Raw genomic sequence first — 23128 nt, forward strand, 5'->3', positions numbered from 1 at the left:
AGTCAAGTCTTCAGTTGTGTGTGCTCTTATTTGCTAGTCATTCTTGGGTTTCTAGCGTCTTGTTTGTTGAGTTATTGGTTGTGTGTTGAGGTGTGGTATACGTGTGACCTTACTGTGGCTCTCTTAGTTCCAGTGCGTTGATTGTCGGTTTTTTATTATTTTGATAAACTTTCTTGCTTACTGCTCTTTGTTGACTTTAAACACTTTATTCTTAATTAAAAAAAGCATTAGTAATTAATACTTTAGAATTGATAAGAATTAACTCTTACGATAGGTTAGCTAATCAAGAGTTAGAAGAGTAAAACATGTGTTTCCCAATTAGAATCTATGCTTAGTCCGATATATGTGGAGTTAAATTTATAAGAAAATGGAATAGCCGAACCGTTTTAGGAATTGTAAGAAGCAACCTTCTTCTCTTGTATATGTAGTATCATTCGATTGTGTTAATTATTGTATTGCTGTCCATTTACATCGCATATTAAAAAAAATTGTACTCCACTTCAATTGAATTAAATGAGTTTTTTTCTATTTTATATTTCCACTTCAAAATGCTACATACGAAACAGTATTCTTACAAAATACTTAATGATGTATTAGTATAAATTTTTATTTAAATTTGCGTGATCGTTTACACAATGAATTATGAATGTCATAAATTACAAATCGAAAACCATTAATACGTCACGTATTATGACAAATACTGTCATTTCAATACTAAAACTTTCATAACTATTTTGAAGTCTATTCTGTAAAGAGAGTTATGAATTAATATTAAATTATAAATTAATGTAAATTATAAAACGATCGCGAACTTTAATCAATTAATATTTTTGATTAATTATGAAGACAGATTAATAAGGTGGATTCAGCTTGACTTGCTGTCTTCACCAAGACAAAAACCTTCGTAATTTCCAAACAATTTCATCAACTTGTTTATAGATAAAACCTCATACTATTAAAATTCGGCCATCATCAAGTTATTCAACTGTTTTTATAGTATACAGCCAATGATTCCGGACAAGTAACCCCTTTCAACAACCGCCATTTCTGCAAGCTAAAAGTCCCTTTCCATTCAGGCATTTCATCATCCATGTTAAATGCATAGTTTATTTTTCAATGGAAACATTTGAGATTTTGTGATGGCTGTGATGGAAATTCCGGGGGCCGTTAACATAATTCGGTACCGGGAGATCGATTTGGCTCGTTTGAGTTTGAGAGGAAGTATGAGGGGTGAGCCGGAAATTGTGCAAGAATTGGAGCCTAGAACGACACCGTCTCCTGCTCTTAGGGAGGAGATGATGTATGTGGCTTTGGGGAAAGATGTGAAGGAGAGTGAGAAGACGCTGATGTGGGCGTTGCATAATTCTAGAGGGATGAAGATTTGTGTTCTTCATATTCATCAACCTGCTCAGAAAATACCAGTGTGTTAGTACTCATTTCTTGCAAAATTCCTTTTTTTGAGGGGATAATTCTTTTTCTTGATGCATTCTGTACTCGTTTTCTTGATTTAGAGATTGGTCTTTTCATAGTTGTTTTGGTATTTTTGATTGGATGATGATTATCTATTATGTATGTAGTTGGTGAAATTCACATAGGTTCGGTGTTTGGGGTTGTTCTTGATTTTTTTTTTCTAGTAAACCGATGTCCATCTCTTTGTTGGATTTTTTTTCCTGCTTTTTATGCCTACTTTTACTCCATTGAATATCATCATGTCATCGTTATAATTCCTTAATGATCAAACAGATCTAATTGTGGTTAGATTTTATCACCTTATTAATTATTATACTGCCTTCATGTCATTGTTATGAACTTATGATCGTAGTTTGTATTTGGATGAAAAAACGCCAGTTGAGGTCTAATCATTTGGCTCGTCTCAACAATTTAGTTTGAATGTTTGCATATGGTTTTGTTTGTTTTAGAAAGGTCACAAGTATGAATTGCTGACTTATGTTTATTGCTTATTGGTTTGCAGTGGGTACTAAGGTTGCAATTAGTAGGTTGCAAGAAAATCAAGTGAACGCGTATCATGAAAATGAAAGACAAGATATGGTTAAGATTATTGACAAGTATATCCGAGTATGTGAACGATCAGGGGTATGAACTGGTCCTTTTGCTTTCTTAAAGTTTTTCTCTCCTGAAACTTTCATTCTAGCAATCCAGTTTTGTCCTTGCAACTTGAAAATATAACTAAAACAACAACTGGCGTGGAATTTAGCATGTGATTATGAATGCAGTATCATAGTATTACCTAGGATAGACATAGCTGCCTTTTGCTCTTACTATATCGATATGGAGTATTATTTACTGAAATTTGGTCTTTTATTTGACATGCATCTGGAGATAATGCCATCCGCACACTTCTTCTTAGTTCTGATTTCTTTTGCTTATTTAGGTGAGAGCTGAGAAATTGTGCAAAGAAATGGACTCTATTGAGAAAGGCATAGTCCAGCTCATATACGAACATGAGATAAAATGGCTTGCCATGGGAGCAGCAGCTGATAAATCTTATTCGAGGTATAATGCGACATGTTTGTTCTATACAATACAAAAATCAGGAATTTTATTGAACAGTGTAGATCATGTACACATTAGTCATTAAGGCTAATAATTCACAATCTTGGAGATGTATCTGCATAGTTTATACTGGCCAAATGGACTTGGTGCCGAGAAAATCGGAATCAGTTTTACAATGCTACACAGTATACTGGGGAGATGGCAGCTTTTGATGTATCTTCCTAATTATTTTCTAGCTTACTTAATCAATTCCTAATCATATGGCTAGTGAATATTTGCCATTTACTAGTCTGCCTCATCATTTGCAAGGTGATGGCAGCTTGTGATGCATCTTCCATTGGCTTCATAATTTCTTGACCTTCTGTCATGACTTTGTTTTTCATTTTTTGTCGTGATTGTATAACTTTATTATGTATACTTTTCAGAAAAATGAATGAGCCCAAGTCTAAGAAAGCAATCCATGTGCGCTTGGAAGCACCTACATTCTGCCAAATTTGGTTCATATGCAAAGGAAACCACATTTATACAAGGTATTTAAATAATGTTGTATTATTTGAGGCTCCTGCAATTCCTGTTTCCTAGTATAGAAACCATGTGTTGACTTTTGAACTAAATAGAGAGTGTCAACCCGATCCTTTGTGGTTGACAATCAAGTTCTTTATCTGATTTTGTACTCAAGATTCCTTCGCAGCATGACAAGTCTCAGTCAGTTTTCTTCGATCTGCTGACTAGTTCTATGATTCATTTCTATCTAGGGAAAGTAAATTAGATGGAATTAACATAGAGGTAGACTCTCCACCAGTTCAAGCAAGTTCGAATTCTGAAGCTGTGCAGACCTGGAGATCACGCTCACTTGCTGAAGGGGAAAGGGGTCAAATGGAGCTTCAAAGTTCAGCACCTAATCACCGTAGGTTCATGTCTGAAAATAATGGTATGCACTTTAGCAGCCCTGGAAGAGGTTCTCCTCATAGCAATTTGAATCAAGAACGTAACTCTGACTGGGACAACCAATCAAGGAGAACTCCTTCAGTAGGTTCACGCTTTTCTACTTGTTTGTCTAGTGAAATAATTAACGATTCTATTGTAAACCACCTGTCAAGCATTCACAACCATGGGGAGTATCGTTCATCTTCAGTGACATCCAGTGCTATAGTAAGTATTTCACTGAAGTTTAATAGAATTGTCGTATATAAGCAACATTGGCAACTCTACATGCCCAATAACACATCAAACACAGTTCTCATTGCTCTTTCATGAATATATATAATAATCCTCAATTATAGTATGCAATAAGGTAATTGTGGTTGTCTGGTCACCAAAGTGTGGTGAACTTGCAAATACTTCTCAGCAGAAGCTATTTGGATGTTTTTCTGATTAGTTTATGAACTTGATCAGGATGGCAATATGGATGATGAACTCTATACTAGGCTTGAGCAATTTGTGGAGGAAGCACAAAGTTCCCAGAAAGAAGCTTATGAGGAATCACTCAAGCGTAAGAAAGCTGAAAAAGATGCCATTGATGCTTTTCGCCGAGTAAGTCTTAAGCACCACTTCCTATCATCTGGATTCTTGTTCAGAAAAAAAAGGATCAATTTCATACACAGACAAGTAATGTTGCTTATTCACATTTTAATTGCACTGTTTCTCCACCCCAGCCAATTTTTATGGGAGATATTATTATGATTGTCGTGTGTTTATATGCAGATACTTTTTTATTAGTTTGCTTGAGCTGTTAAAATTGAGAAAAAAAAATTGCAGTTTTAGTTTTGCCGCTATGATATCCTCCCAACTATTTTCAGGATTGCTGATCTTAAGCAAAGCCTTCATCTGTAATGACTTGAGAGAAGCTAATACATGTTGAGTTTATATTGTAGGCCAAAGAATCTAACGCGATGCATGCCGAGGAGCAAAGACACAGAAGAGAAATCGAAGAAGCACTATCAAGAGCTAGAGAAGAAGCTGATAATATGATATGGCAACTCCGTGAGGTCACGGAAGCACTCAGAGTTGCTGAGGAACAGAAGCTTTCCCTAGAGCATCAAATTGTGGATTCCGATAAGATGGTGGAGCAGCTGGAACAAAAAATGTTTGCTGCTGTTGAACTTTTGCAGAGGTACAAAAAGGAAAGAGATGAATTACAGGTTGAGAGAGATAGTGTCCTCAAGGCAGCGGAGGATCTGAGGAAAAGACGAGCCGAGGAAGCATCAAGTTCATCTGTATCTCAGTTCTTTTCTGAGTTCTCTTTCTTCGAAATTGAAGAGTCAACAGCACACTTTAGCCAAACCTTGAAGATCGGTGAAGGCGGTTATGGGAGTATATATCGAGGGGACCTTCGACATACTCAAGTAGCTATAAAAATGTTGCATCCAAATAGCTCGCAAGGACCTTTCGAATTTCAGCAGGAGGTAAGTTGTTAGATCTCTGCTCATTCATACGATAAGTTGTTGCACTTAATTTGTAGGTCTTGTTGGTTGGTTCTTAGTTATGCGTACGCCACTGCCCTGATCGCACACCATCGACCTCCCAAATGCAGTTAATATTTGGTGAACACAATTTCAATTTTAAATTGACTCATGACACCTCTTGTTTCAGGTAAATATCCTGAGTAAGCTGAGGCATCCAAACATAATCACCTTGGTAGGAGCTTGCCCAGAAGCTTGGGCCCTCGTTTATGAGTACCTATCCAATGGAAGTCTTGAAGATCGCCTCACTTGCAGAAACAATACACCGCCATTGCCATGGAAAACTAGAATCCGTATAGCAGCAGAGCTATGCTCTTCTCTCATCTTTTTGCATTCTTGCCGCCCTGAGGGAATTGTCCATGGTGATCTGAAGCCTGCCAATGTACTGCTTGATGGCAACTTTGTTTCCAAGCTTAGTGATTTCGGAATATGCCGCAAGCTCCCTCATGAAGAGTTATCAGAAAACACGACGCTATGTTGGATGACAGAACCAAAGGGGACACTTCTGTACATGGATCCGGAATTCCTCGCAACAGGAGAGCTCACTTCAAAGTCTGACGTGTATTCCTTTGGAATTATATTATTGCGGTTGTTAACAGGAAGACCTGCACTGGGGATCGCCAAGGAAGTTCAATATGCATTAGATAACGGTAACTTGAAAGATCTACTCGACCCAACAGCTGGCGACTGGCCATTCGTGCAAGCAAAACAGTTAGCTCACCTTGCCCTCAGCTGTGCTGACAAGAACCGTGGCTCTCGACCAGAACTTGATTCTGAGGTGTGGAGGGTGCTCGAACCAATGAAAAGATTCTGCGGGGTTTCGTCCATCCTTGACTCTGAAGAGCAGAGCCAGATTCCTGCATACTTCATCTGTCCTATCTTTCAGGTCTGTATATATTGCTTATATATATACATATGCTTTTAGACAGCATTGCTCATAGATTTTTCCAAGAATCTTGAAACCAACCCGATCTTTCGCTACCATAACTCCACAACTGAGTGTAAACCTTAGCATTTCTCGCCCTAACTTCACTATTGCTAAGTGCAGGAAATCATGCAAGATCCTGTGGTTGCAGCCGATGGGTTTACGTATGAATCTGAAGCGTTAAAGGGATGGCTGGAGAGTGGGCATGATACATCTCCCATGACTAACCTAAAGCTTCCAAACTCCGATCTGGTGCCTAACCACACTCTCCGTTCTGCAATACAAGAGTGGCTGCACCAATCCTGAAGCCACTCTCTGTACATTGTCATATTAGCAGCACCTGTTTATAGGCTTATTACACACACACACACACACATTTGTTGTACAGTAGTTTACTAAACCTGATTTGCTCATGGGATTTCAGTTTGTGCTTCTCTTTGTATCGTATTAGTGGCACCTGTTTATAACTTTGTATAGCAGTTTGAACAATGTTTTGTACTCGGATTTATTTTAAGCTCTTGATTCTTCAATAACATATACATTTGTTGCAGACAGATTTAGCAGCTTTTTTCCGTTCTATGCTGTCTGATTAGTAAATCATTGTTGAAATTGCAATAAACAAATAAATTTGAATATTACATTTAACTAAAGATCGTAAGAAACTATGCACTTTCCTACAAAAATGAGAAATCCCGTTAACTTCACCATAACACTGATTACACCCGTAGTTACTCAGAAGCACAGCCTTCTCCGTCGATATAACATACAGAAAGGCGACAAAACATTGAATGTTGAAACAGTTTGATGATCATCAGCCATTGCCAGTCTACGGAAGCGACTTATTCTCATCTTCTATCCGCAAGAATATGTATTTATTGAGGTTTTGGCTTAAATCCATCGACCGCAAAGTTCCGTGTAGCTGCAGGTATGGCTAAACGAAGTCCATCAAGTTCGGGTTTGGCGATAATTTGACAACCTAGACGAGATCTGTGGGAAATATAATTGGATATAACATAGGTACACAGACAAAATGTCACAGTATCAGGCAAGACTAGAGACTTACGTTTCGGATAGGCCAAATGCCAGATCTAACATGTCATTCTCCTCATCGGTTGGCTCAGATAATTTGTTATATTGGTCCACGTCCTGCCAAACACATGACAATAATAGAGTTGGATTAATTTGAATGTTCCACGTCTGCTTCCCAGTGAAAAAATAGACCGGGAGAGTGAGCGGCATGACGTATTTCACCAAGAAACATAGGTGATGAAGAGGGTTTGCTGTCATAAAGAAAGACGAATATCGGTTCATAATTTACTCACCATCATGATCACATGACAGGTGGAACAAGCAAGAGACCCTTCACATGCTCCTGTAATGAATTGAATTCGCATGAATTAGTTAGTTCACTCAATTTTGCTCATGGGATCGCTAGAACAAATCATAAATTGAAATCTTGAGGAATCTTCACTAGTGTCTTTATGAAAATGAGATTTAGCTTTAAAACAAGTTTTACCTTCAAGCTCTATGCCGTTCTCGTGTGCAGCTTCTAGCATTGACATTCCAACTGGGACCTGTATATGCACCTCTTCTCCATCTTTGTTGCAAAATATCACATTTATTCTGTAAACTCGAAAGAAAGAGCATGGGAGGCAATGCATTAAATTTAAGACAGCCTTCAAACATCAAATGGCTGCTCAACTAATAATGTACCAATTAATGTAAGGAAAATAAGACAAGGACTTCAGGGAACAACTGGTCGGAATGAAAAAATTGGGGAATGATATTAGGTGCCAAAGACTCACTTTTCCTTTTCTTCATTTCTGTGCTCTGAGTTTGCTTGAGCTGCTGTACTGAAAAATAATTTGTTTATCTGAATACATAGATAGAAAGAGGACAGGTCAAACAGTGAAATCCATACAGCTGAAGAAAGGAATTAAGGAAGCATGACAAGTTTTCTCAGTTGAAGGCAACAACATAATTCTGTTGCATTTAACTCTTTAAAAAAATCTTGACGAATTTTGTTCTCTAATTCAGTCCTAGATATTCTAGAGTTGAACAGTGAGTTTCTATCTTTTAAGTACTACTGTTTTATGCTCTGATCTAAGATACACTAAATATAAAACTATGGCAGTCCTTGTTCGTATCACTAATTGTCCAGCCACCTGACTTAACTAAAACATTTCCAGTAAGTGGCAAAAAGAGGAGTTCAAGCAGACAAGCTCATGGCAAAGGTAAAATGTAAAATGTACCAACCAGGGATCCTAAATACTGATTATGAGCCTTGGGGAAGTATAAAGTCCTTGCTGTTAGAGTAGGAGCTGCAAAGCAACAAAAATAATCAACGGAATGACAGATCCTTGTCAAAGCAAATGAGGTTCAAGTTCAAATTCACAAGCAACATCAATTTTGAGTTATACATCTCAATAGACAAACTATAAGATCTTCATGTGTATAGAACATTCACAATCACAACTATATGCAGACAACTTCAGTGATATCAGATGTGGTTCAAAAAAGGAAACGCAAGATAATGTCTCCTTATAAGGGAAATAAGCACATTTTTAGAAACTGTGCAACTGGTTGTACAGGATTAGTACGAAACTTTCCTAAGAGGGTATATTTTCAGTTCAATGAGAAAAACACATAAACGAAGGTCAGGTCATATATACGTACATTTTTCCAAGTTCCTGATAGCATGAACTCCTAGCTTACAAAACCTCGAAAAGAACATAATCATTCAACCTGCAAAGCAAAGGGACTAGAATCTACTCAGCAAAATGAAGAGCAAAATCAGCCACTTAAAGTCAATTGAATATATTCTGAAGGCAGGTACAACTTGACTCAATCGACACAATCCAATTAAGTTCTCCCATCAAAGCCAGCTACATTCAAACTCTAATTAAGATTACCAATTTTTTATGTAGAAAAGATGACAATGCAAATACACTCTAATTAAGGACAAACCTTAGTTGCAAACACAACAAACTCTAAATCAAGGGGCACTCATATAATCCTCCCTCGCACCAAAACTTCCGATCAGATTATAATTTCCAATATCATATCAATGCAGAACTATAACACTCAGACACCGGCGACAACAAACTAAAATCTTTGGAGAAAATAAGTAAAAGAGATAAAGGATACCTGAGAATCGCAGGCGCCGCTAGCAGAAGATATTCCGACGGCGTCGTTTGTGAGCAGAATCGAAAGTGAGTGGAATATTTGGAAAAAAATAAAGATGAGAAAAGCATGATGGGCTAAATCTAGGCCTGAACATACTATACCAAAGCTTAAGATAAAATGAAATAATTTATGATCATATGGAGTAGTATTCTTTAATTTTTTTTGGCTCTATTTTGTTTTCTTTTTCTAATTTAGTTCAAAGTATATGCATTAAAAAGTGTCTAATATTGTCATCGGGAATATATTGATGATCTATAACAACTTCAACAAGTACTAATAATTCCTAGTTATACATTAGAAACATGAGTTATTGGAGTAAAATAGGGAATTTAATACTATTCGATAAGATAATCAAGTAAGCATTATACATAAGCGGATCCCCGACTCCACAATTCATACTCCACTCCTATTCCACCTACTCAAAATAAAATAAAATAATATTATAATCATGGGAAATTTTAATAAGTGATGGTGGATTATTTTATTTTGTCGTGAGTATGGAATTGTGGAGAAAGGGATCGATACTTTATACCCTAAAATTCTAAATAGTTAGTTACTCATACACAAATAGACTACTACTATTATTATAAGAGAAAACACGTTCAACATAAAGTAAACTAGAAAAACACTTTGTAGAGAATAATTTCGATTTTAGTTTTCCTTGAATCATTATCTTATTTTGCTTGATAAATCCCCATAGCTCTGAGAATGGTGTTTGGATGTGATTGTGATATATGATCTCCCAAAACCGAGCCCCAATTTTATATTTATAGTTGGAAAAGACCTGGTTTCAAAAGTACAATGAACTAGCAAAAATTTGCGCTTTTTGGACCAAATTAGCGGTCACTCAGCAGGTTGTAGTGATTGTTGGGAAATAAACACAAGCAATCACAAATATAAAAAAGAATGAACACAAGGATTGTTTACCCAATTTGGAAGCAAATCTATTTATATCTCTCACAAGAAAATACACTTCGTATTTTAGGGTCCATAATTAACAGAGAGATTGCTGTGGAGTCTTAGAACATTTCCAGCTGATCGGAGGGTTGGACACTTGGATGCATGCGAAGTGAGTGAGTTGGTCGATGGAAACTCCATGTTCTTGGATAACACTTCCCGCTGCTGGGTTGTTTGCTTCATGCGAACTCAGCGCCGGGGCCACTCTATGGTGGACACTCTAAAGTACACAATCTAGTACTACTATACATGTTTTGACACATGTTTCTTATAATAATTTACATATCTTGCTATATCATGTTCGGATACCAAACGAGCCAAAATGCATTAATGGAAGTCTGAAATATTGGCAAAACTGAACTCATGAATCCAAAAGGGATTTAACTTTCAATAATTAAAGAAACCATCAAACCTGTTGATATTTACAACACTTCAACTCAGTTGGCTGTTGACTTCCCAGCATTATGATCTCTAATCCAAAATGATTTGTACAACAAGAGATAAAATTATGACAACCAACAGTCAGTAGTAGGTCAACTAGAAAGCGAAGTAAAGGGAAGAAACTAAGAAATAAGATTGGTGAGAATCAAAATTGGCTGGTATCGGCATCTTGAAAGGGCGTCCTTTCCCTTATTGTTTGCTGTCAAGGTCAACTCATATGTCAAAATTGAATCTCGAACAATGTCAAAAAATTTCCCAATGAACTTGAATGTCAATCCCATTCTGATGTCAAAGCTCGAACGCCACAACCAACCTGTCTGTCTGTCTGTCTGTCGCGTGCCAACCATTTTCTCTTATCTGGTCAGTTGTCCACTTTGAAGTTCAAAGGTGTTTCCGGGGTATCATTTGTGGGGCTGATCTGAGCCTGTGGAAGGGAATGAAACAAAAGTGAGGTCTTTCCAATCATGCATTCTTGCGCCAAGCAGAGTTCTAGGTGATGTTTCTACATATGAAGCTCATGTAGTTTTCAGTTACAAGTGCGTAAAAGTAGAGCAAATGACAAGAGAAAAGGGAAGAACAAGAGATACAAATCATATAAGCGGCCATATTTTGCTTGACGTGCAGATGTTATTGCCACAGATTCCTGCTACAAGTACATGCAATGCAACTAATGAAAAATCCCTAACCAATATTCATTCTAAAATGTAAATAACAAGAAAGAGAACCTACTTGTATATCTCCTCAAGGAACCATTTTTATTAACTGATAATGGTAATGGTCTTCTCTCCTGACTCCGAGAAAGAATATCTTGCATTATTTCTGGCCAATCTGAATTTAACCTTCTCGCAAAGTCTTCTACTTCCCTGATCAGTCAAATATAACAAAACAGAACATTCATTCAAGTATGGAATGTATAGGCAGCCATAATTTATATCAGCCCCTTACATTATTTGCAGCAGTCATTTGAAAAAGTTATATGAGAAGTACTAAAAAAGAGCTAGCAAACAATTTGAAATCCTCCGAGAAACAATAAATATTAATCCAATATAATAATTTGAAATTTATTATGGCATTCCACAAAAGAACCATTTTAGATTAGCACATGATACAAATGCAGTGATGAATTGTGGCTCAAAAATGCGTAATTACACGTCCAATTAATATTATTGGCATCTTAAAAGAAGCGATTATATAACGATAAATACACACAAGCCCAAAAATGGAATTCCTAGTTCATTAATGAAGGTCTGTGGCAGCAATATTAGAAAAAGTTGGCAAATGCATCCAAGATGTGACAGAAAAACTCCTTGCTTTTAATTTGAAACAAGTGATAGCATCAAGGCAGGTATGTTTTCGATAGAATAAACATGATAATTGCAAAGGTTAAGTGAATAACAACATGGGGACAGGAGAGCATGTCTCAGAAACTGCTTCATATTGATTGTTGTCACAATGCCACAACACAGAGCCATGAAAGAAGGATAAAATATTTTATTAAAATAATTTGTTAACCTAATGGCCATACATGTGTGTGACACTTTTGCTTTAAATAACACCAGCAAAAAAATTACCAATCATGTGTTAAGAGTATGGGTGGAATACATTGCGGCAAGTTCTCTTTCTCCTTGCTAGAGCCTATAACTAACTAAGTATGATAAGTTATTTCTAGATTTGAAGTATGGGCCAGCTTTGCATAAGATGTTTGTCTAGCAAAATAATATATGCAAATTGCTTGGAGATAAACACTTGCACGCAGCTCATTACTAGTTATACTAATAAATATTACTCCCTCTGTCTCATAATAGATATCACACTCTCCTTTTTAGTTTGTCCCACAAAAGATGTCACGTTTTCTTTTTTAGAAAAAGTTCTCTCTCACATCAATATATAAAAATATATTTTCTTCCACCACTTAACACACAAAATAACATCTCCTAAAATCTTGTGTCATCATCCAAGTGAAGTGACAAGTGTGACATCTATTATGGGACGGAGGGAGTACTTCCGATGAAGGAACAAGAAGGCAAAATACTTTAGCACCAATCATATCATTCTTCCAACTTATTAAGAGAGTGACCAATCAAAAGCACTGAATACAATAAACATACCTATCAAGTTTTTCTTTTAATACAGGATCAATCCCATCAAACTCGTCCTCAGCTGCTAATCCATCATCTTCAATGTCGAGCAACTTAGTTGCATTACATACATCATTAAGAAGCTTGTTATGTAATGAAGGATTACCAGACTCGGAATGAAGCTCATTTGTTTCCTGCATCACATAAGGAAAGTCAGCTAAAACAAGTTAGAAAAATGAGGCATTGATACCACCAGCCATTGTCCTCAGTCAGCTAAAAGTACACAGTCTATCAATAAGCAGTATGAATCCATAAGCAGAAATATTTGCAAGGACTCCCACCTTCTTGTTCACATCTACATCATTGCTTAAAGAAGAGGTATTGTTTGAAGTACTCGTGCAGTTTGAAGAAGCATTCTTGAGATCTTTCCTTTTACGGCTCCTCTTTTTATTCTTAGAAGTTCTGGTCCCCTTAGAATCTGCAAAAAAAAGTACATATTAAATTCCCACCCTAAAATGATAAATAAGGGATAGAAGGGCGCGACAGTACGTGGAGCTCATTTGTACTTCTTCATAACTTGAGGAGCTACAAGCAAGACATAAATGCTAGGAACACTAGTTACAACCCACCCTAATTATCATTGAGAAAATTATCTTTCTCAATGATTATGCAGGTAACGATTATAATTTGATGGTAGTTACACACAAAATCTTCTTACAGAACTAAAAATCTACTTCGAATATGAAGAAATTAATTGTTTTCAAGAAGTGAATTAACAATTAATACCTTCACCACCTCCATTAATAAATGATAACAAGTCATCGACTGAACGATCATCCCCACGTTCCTCTTCGATCTCAACATTCTAAAGAACAAATTAAAGCCACTGTCTCAGTCTCAAGTATCACATACTGAATACCACTTTTAAGCAGTTTATCGAAGCTGAACATCTCTATACAATGGTGCCCAAACTTAAAAGTAATAGTGGTGGGATTACATGACTGTAAAAACAATGACGTGATCACCTTTAACCTCTCTCTTTCTTTTAATTCTTTCCTCTTCCTAGCATACAATCTATTCAATAGCCGAATCCTCGGATCATCCATGGTATTTTTTATAGGTTCCAACTTTTCCTCCTGTATTGATGGGGAAAGAACATATAAGAAAAGGTAGATAAGAATAACAGGATTCTCCCAATAATGAAAAGGACATTAAGCATGTACACTGCTGGCAACGACAGAACACCTCTGTAAGATCATCAGGGAGATGAAATATCTCTCGGATCTCTTCTGGAGTCTTCCCTTCAATTACCCGTGCAAGAGCCCGACTAGTGAGATCAACCAGCGACTTCAGCTGTAGGCTGTCAGCAGCAGATGTCAGTTCACAAAGCCTTTTAGTATCCATTCGAACAAACTTCTCATCGAATGACTTCCTCTCCTGCATTGAGGTATAACAAAAACCAAAAACTTATTTCCATATCATCAGATAACTTGTGTCACTATGTATTCACTAAAAGTGAACAGCCCACAGGGAAAAGCAAAGTTCAGCAATACAACCTTGTTGGAACGTCCTGGCACTTGATGGAATCGGCAATAATCAAGTATCAAGCTCAGCATGGAAGGATTGACACGTGAAGGAAGAGAGATGGGATAATTCTTGCAAGATCCCATGCCAGCATGTATTTCTTGAGATATAAATGGGCAATACATGGCCACTTCTTGCTCTACTTGCTGTATCGAACCATCAGAAGTTTGAAGCCACACATACGCCTTTAGCATCTGTAATGTCCACCATGAAACTAATCTCAATCAGCATCAATTAAAGAGCCAATGAAAATCAATATCCTATGACCGTGATCAGGCATTGTCAGTAAGTTGAATGAATATGCAGTGCAGGACTATTACAGAGCATATGGTAGATAATACGGAAAGAGGCATAGGTAAAATATGATAAGGTAATGAATAGATATGCACAAATATGATAGTTGAGATGCCTTAGGCGCAAAAACAACAAGCACACCTCTGGTTTTATAATTTCACTATCAGCTTCTGTCATTTCACTCAAAACTGCGATAATAGGAAGTGAAGAACCTTCAGAGCTATATTACCTGCAGGAAAGAATGCAAAGAGTTATGACAATGTCCTTAACTCAACCACAGAGAATGATAGTATACACTCCTGTATCAATTTTGGAAGCCTGACCAGAGATTTTGCAGACAAAGAATACATTGTCTGACGTCAAAAATATTGTCTTAATGTGACCTAATATTCAGGATTGAAATAGCTATTCACTCGTGCAAACTTGACCTATAAGTTAATTAAACATATCCAAAGTGAAGTATCCACTACGTTATAAATTTATGATAAGTGGGTATCTCAAACAATGTGATTCCCCACGTAGTACTTTAAAATTAGTAATTTTGACATCCATAGTACGAATGTGTACTTCTTTTCGATTTACTACACAGACATATACCATGATCCTAAGTCCTGAGACCACCAATCAGATTAAAAATAAAGACTTCCGAGTTCCAGAAGCTAAAACATGCAGACTTGGATAAAATTCTCACAAAGCATAAAAAATGAGACAGTTAGCCGTTACGGTGAAGCTCGTATTATGATACATCTAATTCCCCAATTCATATTATCACTAGTTCCCATTTCCAAAGTCTCCGTCTTGTTTCATTACATCTGTCCAGCACCAAAAAACTCTTCCAATATTTAAGAAAACGCTGGGCAGCATGACTGTCTTACTAAAAGACTACACCTTAATCAAACTGCACAGCTTAAAACCAAAATCCAAGCCCACCACAACAATTTAAAGTCCCAAAAGACTCAATTATTACTGAGAATAAACTAGTACATCTATATCAATATCACAGCCAACGGAGAATCAATAAATGCTGGTCCGAGAAAGCCAAGCCCACCAGAATAAACCCCAAAAATATAAGAAGAAGAGATGAAGACTAGACTCATGCTGAGAATAAACGACAGCGTATTATTCTATATCAATATTCAAGAAATAATACAGCCAACCAATAATCAATAAAAGCTGGTCCAAGAAAGCCCCAATCCCCAATCACCCCACCCCATTCAAATTCCAAACCCCAGCAATTCTCAGCTCCCATTATGCAATAAAAATGAAACCACAACAGAGAACAACAATAAATCTCAGGAGGCGTAGCATAACAACGAATTGAAGTTTGAAAAATATATAAAAAAATAAATAAAGCAATCACAGCCGCTGCCCTCAATCAAATTCGAACGTGCAGAATGTAAATGCGAGAAAACGAAACAAAGCACGGAAGAACTTGCCTCGTTATTCACGTAGACAGCGGAGAAGATAATTTATCCCCGCACCTGAAAATTGGAAAAAGAAAGAACAGTTGGTGCTGAGGCCGAAGCTTTGAATTGTGGAAATGGCGGTCGGGAAGGAGATTGATTAATAATTACATACAAAATGAAGACGTGCAGAGATTTGAAGGTATAAATGGGATGATATTTTTGCTGTGATTAAGTGGAAGAAATCTATGGATATTAGACTCAAAGGAGTTGATATATCTGTCGCTCTGCTTGTGTGATTAGATGTGTGTTTAGTTTTAGGGTGAAAATTGAAATGCAGGTGCAGCTTCGTCACCATTATGTCTTCATTATTTCTACTCCTTTTAGTACTACTAGTACTATAATTTTAAAATTATAAAACATACAGCATTATATAATACTAACTACTAAGATTATTACCACTATTGATGTTATTATGATATTAACTTATTAATCGATTTTCAAGTAATTTTTAAAGTTACATATCACGTCTTAAGGAAGATGACCTCTTGCCTGGGCGGTATGAGGTTTTATATAATTTTATTTTGTGTATTAAGTGGAAAGAGTAACTAAAAAAGAGGAAATAAAGTAGAATTCAAGGTGTTTCCATTTTTTATAATGGGTCATCTTAGTTGTACAAACCAAAATGAAAAGTGTATCATCTTTAATAGGACGGAGGAAGTAACATATTTATAATAACAACAATGATAATATTTTTTATTTTTTATTATAATATTATTAATTACTAGTAATACTTTGTCCATCCTCTAATAATAGTCTATTTTTATCATTTTTGTTCTATCCTTTAAAATTAATTCATTTTCATCGTTTATAAAATTTTTATTCTAATAAGATAAACCTCATTCTCAATTAACAATCCTATAATTATTTTTTAAATTTTATATCTCCCATGTTTTAGCAATTTCACATCAAAACATGTGTCATTCCCGTTTATTTTCAAGGACGAAAGAAAGCAATTCCTTCATTCCACGAAAGTATTTCATTTTGTCATTTCAGGACGTTCACAGTTAAAGACTCGTGTACTTTTTTTACTCATTTGGAATTTCGAAATCTGTAGTTAATCATTTGTGGAAACAATACTCAAATTTCGAGCTTAAATTTTAGTTAATTTTTATGTGTATTGTGGTATGTGTTTATATAATTGTGATATCTTTAAACGTGTTTCAGTTTATGTTTGAATTTTATCAAAGCATGTTCAGTATATTTTAATTTTCAAGTTAGTTTAACTTTTTTTGCTATAAAGTATATTTCACGATCGCACTCTGCTAAGAATAGCAAAGTCGAGGAACCGCGACTAGAGTGAGAAATAAGAAGAGGGGAATACGAAATGGGACTTGTGACCAAATATTCAATTAGAAATCAAGACAAACAAATTCCAAATAACTCTTGGTTAGTTATGAATTTGAATGAAAATATAATTCATCAATAGAGATTTATCTGGGTATAGATGAACATGCAACGCTATCCAAGACATTAGTATGAAGTGGAAATCAATATGATCATGTGTATGAAGACATGGACCTCTGAGAGTCTTTCCCTATAATAGAAGGCTAATCATCAAACTTTGCTACCATTCTACACCATCACCGATCAACCTGCACGTGTAGAAATACATGCAGGACTAAATACAACGATACTTGGTGAACAAATTGCCCAAATATACACATATAGTGAAAATATCATCATACCATCACAGTAACACTCGAGAGTTTTCTCTAAAAGACCCGAGCTTACTAAATTTTTTGTGATAAGGCTAAGTTCTTTCTATATTTTGCCATGTTTGAACACCAAGTGTCGTGGAGATGGTGCTCTCCAACTGTCAGCTACAACATTCTTCAACCGAGGAGGTGGCCATTTCCCACGGTCTCCACTACATTATTTTTGTTTATTGGAAGGTGACCACCTTCCACGTTCACCTGTGTACACTAATCAGTGTACGGATACCACCCTCACTCAGACCCAAATTCGATTCATAAGTTCCAACCAAACAGATAGACATCATCATGTAAAATAATTATTATTGTCAAGACAACATCATTTGAATAAACAACTAATACAATTTTGGATTTTCATAAAATATCATTTCAAAATATTTTATATTTTTGTCCATGTTAGTACGATAGGATAGAAAAGTTCACCTTTTTTACTTTTCAAAATTTGTGGAAATAAACCTTCGATTCACCGTTACTTTCTCTCGTGATTCTTCCCTTTTAAAATAAAATACAAGCTAAATTTAGCTTCGAGAAATATTCTAACTCAATGATGTGTATTCTAGTTTATGCACCGTCTTCTTTTAACTTCAAGCCATATTCGAATTAGGGATTAAAATTCTTAACTAACCTGGAGATTAATTTCCTATGGCTCAATGTCATACAAGGGGCTTTAATTATTCAAAGAATAATTTCATCAAGAAATTATTTTATTCTTGTCGGGATTCTCATTTAATCATCTCCAAATTCACATTTTATTTTCATAATCTAATCCAAAGATTAATTCCTTAATTAAATCTAAAGGTTTAACTTTTTTATGGGAGTAACCAATTGCTAACTAATTAGCTATCACAGATTAAGATCAAATCTTAGCCATTAGATTAGAAGATTTAATGGTTGAAATAATGTCACATGAATTATATTCAAATTAAAAAAATTATTAAATAAATTTAAAGGGTATTAATGTCAATTCTCTCTTATTAAAATCATCTTAAAATTTTAAATTTACGTAACTTTCTCGATTTAAATTTTTTTTTGCAAAAAATATATCAAATTAAAGATAATTTTATAAGGATTCCAACAAGATCTCAATTGCATATGTTCCGGCGATGTTCGGGTGATGAAATTTGATAAATTATATTTCAGTTTTCGTACGTGTTGATAGCAGGTTTTATCAACAAATGCAAAAAAAATCTCAATATAATGTATGCAAAATCTCAATATAATGTAGGTAAAATATCAATAAAACTGTGTTCATATTTTCTTGTACTTGTGTTGATATTCTCATGTCATATTGTTGATATTTATAATACACTATGTTGATATAAAAAAACACCCACGAAAATTATCATATGATAATATAATGACGATATTACCCTTTTGTTGATATTTTGTCTACTATTTATTGATTTTTTTATTCAATCTCAACATTTGATTTTTGGATCAAAGGGTCCATATTCAGTCTCAATTTGGGATTACGGTGATAAACTCAGTAGAAGACGACCCCAAATTCTAGTCCTTATCTTTAAATTAATCAGAAGATTAATCTCTGGCTTGAAATACAACAATTTAAATTTAATGAATAAAAGGCCTAGTTCTCATTCTTTTCATCAGCCCAATTAGTTAGAGAACCACGTATTAAATTTAAAATTGGCCTAGGAATTAATCTCCCACTTCAGCCCAAATAAATTAAAATTAAAAAGAGCCCAAAAGAAGAGATGAGCCCAATTATAAAAAGAAAATTTTCTTTAATTATTTGATTTATATAAATTATAAGATAATGTTGTGGGATTAATATGTAATTTACATAGTAAGTATGCAGGTATGATTTATAAAGTACAAAAGTAGGTGAATTCGTTATTCTTTTAAGTTTGAGTTTGGTATAAATAATTGTAGATTACTTTTTGATGTGACATATACTCAAAAATAAGTTTGAGTTTAGTATAAATGACTTTGAGGTAGTCTCATAAATTAGTCCATAATAAGTTATAGGGTAGATGAAGTAATAATTTTGTATTTTAATTAACCTCTTAGCTCTCTAATACAGTAATACACTCTTAGTTCCAAAAAATGCAAATACTCCCTCCGTCCCGCTTTAGCAGTCCCGGTTGATCAATTTCGGGTGTCCCACTTTAAGAGTCCCGGTTGAACTCGGTGCATAAAAATTGATGTCCACTACATCAATTTATTTATTACATCATTTAAAAGTGAGACCCAACCTCCAATACATCATTTATTTATTACACACTTAAAAGCAAAAAAGTAAAAAAGTTGTTTAAAAGTGGGACCCAACCTCCACTACATCATTTATTTATTACACACTTAAATACCCCTTAAAACATGTGTCCGACTCAACCGGGACTGCTAAAGCGGGACGGAGGGAGTAAATCTTTGGACACAGGTTTCAAAAAAAATATAGTGCTGTTTGCATTGTGAGTAGAAAAAATGTTCGCACTTTACGATTGTTTATATAGCTCAGAATGAATAGAATGTACAGTTTAGAGGTGTAATTGTATGAAATGGTTATACTATATAAATTGCAATAGTGAGATTATTATTAATGTGTGGTATGACGCTATGCAAACAAAAAAAAACAAGAGATGTTCATATTTACATGGGATCAAACGAATAATCAAATTGTTCATATTTTTTTAGAACGAAGGGTGTGCAAATTATTCATTAACATTCCTAATCACATACACATCTATTTTTTCTCAATGTAGTAGTTATAACACATCCAAAAACAAGGCCAAGCTGCATATGCACCCGGAGGTGATGCGATGCTGGGGGCGGGCCAAAGGCTCGACAAAGACGAGAGAAAGGACCCGATCTGCACACGCGAATGCGCTGGCAGCGTCCCTATTGTCAAAGTGATACTACAATATAGTACTACTATGCACCACACAATTAAACTGGATATTCGATAAGACAGTGAGAAATTGCAGAACTTGAGCTATCCTATCCACATGGCCAACTATGAGTGGACTGGTTGATTATTCTAGCTAATCATTAAATTTTCCTTTTTAAGCCCGAAATAAAACACAGTGGAATATTTATTACTCCTTTTATTGTGGTGGGCGGTGGAGTCGGTGGTGGTCACCAAAACCCCAATTTCTTTATTTGAAAAAATAAAAGGAATGCCCTTTTATTACTATATATAGACATTAATCGCATGAATTGGAGCATACAACACATGAGATCATGGGACCATAGGTTAATGTGTGTTGTCATTTTACTATAAGCTATATCGGGACATCTTATTATTTGCATTTTGTAGTATAATATATGATCAAATACAACTTAAATATTTCAACAAATATATACGACCTTTATCAACACAAATGCACACACAATTATTTATAAGTGATGAAATGGTTCTCATTCATATTGTGCATTAATTGTGAGTACTCTTTTTATTACTGCATCAAATACACAACATTACTAAATTCGTTATGGACTACTTATAACTATTGGAAAATTTTGAAATTTACCTATATTTAAATATCCAAGATATTGATTTCGTTTGTTTTTTTAGTTTCATAAGTGCAACATTAGAAATTGTGATCGAAATTGTAAATTACTTAAAAATATAAGTATATTTTATCAATTCATCAACCTTTGCATCTTTCACGTGCTTAACTGGAATTGACATATTGGTTTTACTACTACTACTACTATATATTAGTCTAATTATGATTTAGAAAACCAAAAAATGTAAAAGAAATTACAAACATCCATTGAAAACCAATAAAACCCCGACAATTTGGAGGCAAAAGCGTAACAGTTGCATAATTTTTGAAACGTAAAGGGTGGCAATGGCATCCCCATTGCATATATACATATTTGCTGTTTCTTCTAATATATGCTTGGCGTACCTGCATGTGCATTAAATCATGAATATTAATTTGATGTTGAATGCAAGCAGTATAAAAAAAGAGTATTTACGTCCCCGGTTAAATTTTGGCATATATGATTAATTTATAGTATAAATTACACGTCATTGATCATACGAATATAGTTGCATAATAATAAAAAAAATTCATGTCTAAGTCATTTTCTAGATAAAGCTGAAATAGGTATAATTAAAATCAGGCATGGGATTTTTCTAGTCTTATGTGTCAGTATTAAATATTAATCATTAATTCATTTTCGTTAACGTACTTGTTTAATTGAAAATTATATATTTCCTCGATAAAAGTCGGCTGCATTAGTAACTTTTGATCATTTCACTATCACCGAGTCCATTTTTTTAATAAAAACGACATTTTACTAATAGTGCGGCACAGATTTTAATAAATAATTAAAAAAATAAAAGAGATAGACAAAAGTTTTAAAGTAGGGTTAGTGGAGAATGAGTCTTATTTTATTAGAGAGAAAGGAATTTCCAAAATTAATTATTTTATTAGAGAGAAATGAGTTTTCAAAATCAAAAAGTCCATAGTACTTTTTAGGGACAGACTAAAAAGAAAATAATTTATAATTTTAATGAACGGATGAAGTATAATTAATACTTTAATCTTTCTAATACTTTATATTTTAATAATATTTTTATTAGTCTCTCTCTTATGATATTTTATTTTATCCATTTTCACTTCATTCACTTCATTATTTTCTTAAGTTACTTAGGCCATCTGCAACGCTGTCTTTTATCCGTCCCTTAATCGTCTCTTAAATTACTATTCTTGGGCCCCACTGTACTTTTTCACTCAATCTCTTAACTAAGGAACGGAACCTGCAACACTCCATCTCTTATCCGTCCTTTAACCGTCTATTAAATTACTATTCATTCAATTTCATTTTTTATTTTTATTTCCAACAAATTCAATTAATAAAAACAAAATTCATTAAATAAAATAAAATTACAACATAAAATTCGTAAAATCCTATAAAAATTAAAAATACATAATTTAATAATTTCCTCTGCCAAAATGCCAAAATGTGCTCCATTAGATTATATCTTGGAGTTGGACGTGGGCGGTAGAGTCACGTGTCCTTGCCCGAATAGACAACTGTTCTTGTATAGACGGATGCACTTCACTGCGAGGGGACTACTTGCGGCAGAGCTTCCGGGGGCTTCAGGGTCGAACCAATTTCCCGCCTCTGGTCTTTCGTCTTGGACAATCATGTTGTGCAAGATTATGCACGTATACATGATGTCGACCATACTCTCCATGAACCACGTACTGGCCGGGGCTTTGATTATGTTGAAGTGCTTGGAGAACCCCGAACGCCCTCTCCACATCCTTGCGAGTAGCCTCCTGCTTCTGCCCAAAAAGAGTCTGCTTTGCGTTCACAGGCTTGTTGCACGTCTTCACGAAGGTTGGCCACTTCGGGTAGATGTCGTCGGCAAGATGGTACCCCATTTTATACCGCCGGTTGTTAGCGATGAAGTTGATGGCTGGCGCTTTACCATCCAAAACATCAGCGAAGATGTCGGATTGGTGGAGCACGTTTATGTCGTTGTTCGATCCGGGGACCTCGAAGTACGCATGCCAGATCCATAGCCGGTAGTCGG

At 35.2% G+C, this 23128-nt stretch overlaps 3 protein-coding genes across 8 annotated transcripts; 1 reads left to right on the top strand and 2 right to left on the bottom strand.

Annotated features, from left to right (window-relative positions):
* Positions 1-873: 873 nt before the first annotated feature.
* LOC121795221 (U-box domain-containing protein 33-like) lies at positions 874-6451 on the top strand. Its single transcript, XM_042193704.1, has 9 exons — positions 874-1425; positions 1973-2094; positions 2393-2514; positions 2940-3044; positions 3270-3666; positions 3910-4047; positions 4389-4919; positions 5107-5862; positions 6025-6451. The coding sequence occupies exons 1-9, from the start codon at positions 1140-1142 to the stop codon at positions 6205-6207; spliced, it is 2640 nt and encodes an 879-aa protein (XP_042049638.1). The 5' UTR covers positions 874-1139; the 3' UTR covers positions 6208-6451.
* A 65-nt stretch (positions 6452-6516) lies between these two features.
* Positions 6517-9171, bottom strand: LOC121795224 (2Fe-2S ferredoxin-like). Of its 2 annotated transcripts, none has more exons than XM_042193710.1 (8): positions 9049-9171; positions 8578-8646; positions 8158-8222; positions 7707-7774; positions 7418-7524; positions 7224-7273; positions 6965-7047; positions 6517-6888 (listed from the first exon to the last, which is right to left on the bottom strand). In XM_042193710.1, exons 2-8 carry the CDS (start codon positions 8639-8641, stop codon positions 6774-6776), a joined length of 552 nt encoding a protein of 183 aa, XP_042049644.1. In that variant the 5' UTR covers positions 8642-8646; positions 9049-9171; the 3' UTR covers positions 6517-6773. The 2 variants fall into 2 exon arrangements, with proteins under 2 accessions (XP_042049644.1, XP_042049645.1); XM_042193711.1 differs by having other exon boundaries at positions 8578-8662.
* Positions 9172-10408: 1237 nt separating this feature from the next.
* On the bottom strand, positions 10409-16189 carry LOC121795222 (SKP1-like protein 21). Of its 5 annotated transcripts, none has more exons than XM_042193706.1 (12): positions 16020-16189; positions 15878-15922; positions 14583-14670; positions 14120-14341; positions 13809-14000; positions 13589-13699; positions 13350-13428; positions 12905-13041; positions 12594-12757; positions 11215-11348; positions 11073-11131; positions 10409-10909 (listed from the first exon to the last, which is right to left on the bottom strand). In XM_042193706.1, exons 3-11 carry the CDS (start codon positions 14616-14618, stop codon positions 11076-11078), a joined length of 1131 nt encoding a protein of 376 aa, XP_042049640.1. In that variant the 5' UTR covers positions 14619-14670; positions 15878-15922; positions 16020-16189; the 3' UTR covers positions 10409-10909; positions 11073-11075. The 5 variants fall into 5 exon arrangements, with proteins under 5 accessions (XP_042049640.1, XP_042049643.1, XP_042049641.1 ...); XM_042193709.1 differs by having other exon boundaries at positions 12594-12660; positions 12730-12757; positions 15878-16189; XM_042193707.1 differs by having other exon boundaries at positions 11073-11128; positions 15878-16189.
* Between the last annotated feature and the right edge of the window lie 6939 nt (positions 16190-23128).

Source organism: Salvia splendens, chromosome 3 (assembly GCF_004379255.2).
Source record: "Salvia splendens isolate huo1 chromosome 3, SspV2, whole genome shotgun sequence".
Lineage (NCBI taxonomy): Eukaryota > Viridiplantae > Streptophyta > Magnoliopsida > Lamiales > Lamiaceae > Salvia > Salvia splendens.

What these genes read in the sequence shown, in the direction of transcription:
- LOC121795224 (XM_042193710.1), bottom strand. Translation starts at nt 8,641, where the DNA reads ATGATTATGTTCTTTTCGAGGTTTTGTAAGCTAGGAGTTCATGCTATC. An exon ending in TATCAGGAACTTGGAAAAAT is followed by an intron (nt 8,223 to 8,577) that starts GTACGTATATAT and finishes GTTGCTTTGCAG; the next exon opens with CTCCTACTCTAACAGCAAGG. An exon ending in CCTGTCATGTGATCATGATG is followed by an intron (nt 7,048 to 7,223) that starts GTGAGTAAATTA and finishes TGTGTTTGGCAG; the next exon opens with GACGTGGACCAATATAACAA.
- LOC121795222 (XM_042193706.1), bottom strand. Translation starts at nt 14,618, where the DNA reads ATGACAGAAGCTGATAGTGAAATTATAAAACCAGAG. An exon ending in TGCCAGGACGTTCCAACAAG is followed by an intron (nt 14,001 to 14,119) that starts GTTGTATTGCTG and finishes ACCTCAATGCAG; the next exon opens with GAGAGGAAGTCATTCGATGA. An exon ending in AAGAAAGAGAGAGGTTAAAG is followed by an intron (nt 13,429 to 13,588) that starts GTGATCACGTCA and finishes TTTGTTCTTTAG; the next exon opens with AATGTTGAGATCGAAGAGGA.
- LOC121795221 (XM_042193704.1), top strand. Translation starts at nt 1,140, where the DNA reads ATGGCTGTGATGGAAATTCCGGGGGCCGTTAACATAATTCGGTACCGG. An exon ending in GAGTATGTGAACGATCAGGG is followed by an intron (nt 2,095 to 2,392) that starts GTATGAACTGGT and finishes TTGCTTATTTAG; the next exon opens with GTGAGAGCTGAGAAATTGTG. An exon ending in GCTGATAAATCTTATTCGAG is followed by an intron (nt 2,515 to 2,939) that starts GTATAATGCGAC and finishes TATACTTTTCAG; the next exon opens with AAAAATGAATGAGCCCAAGT.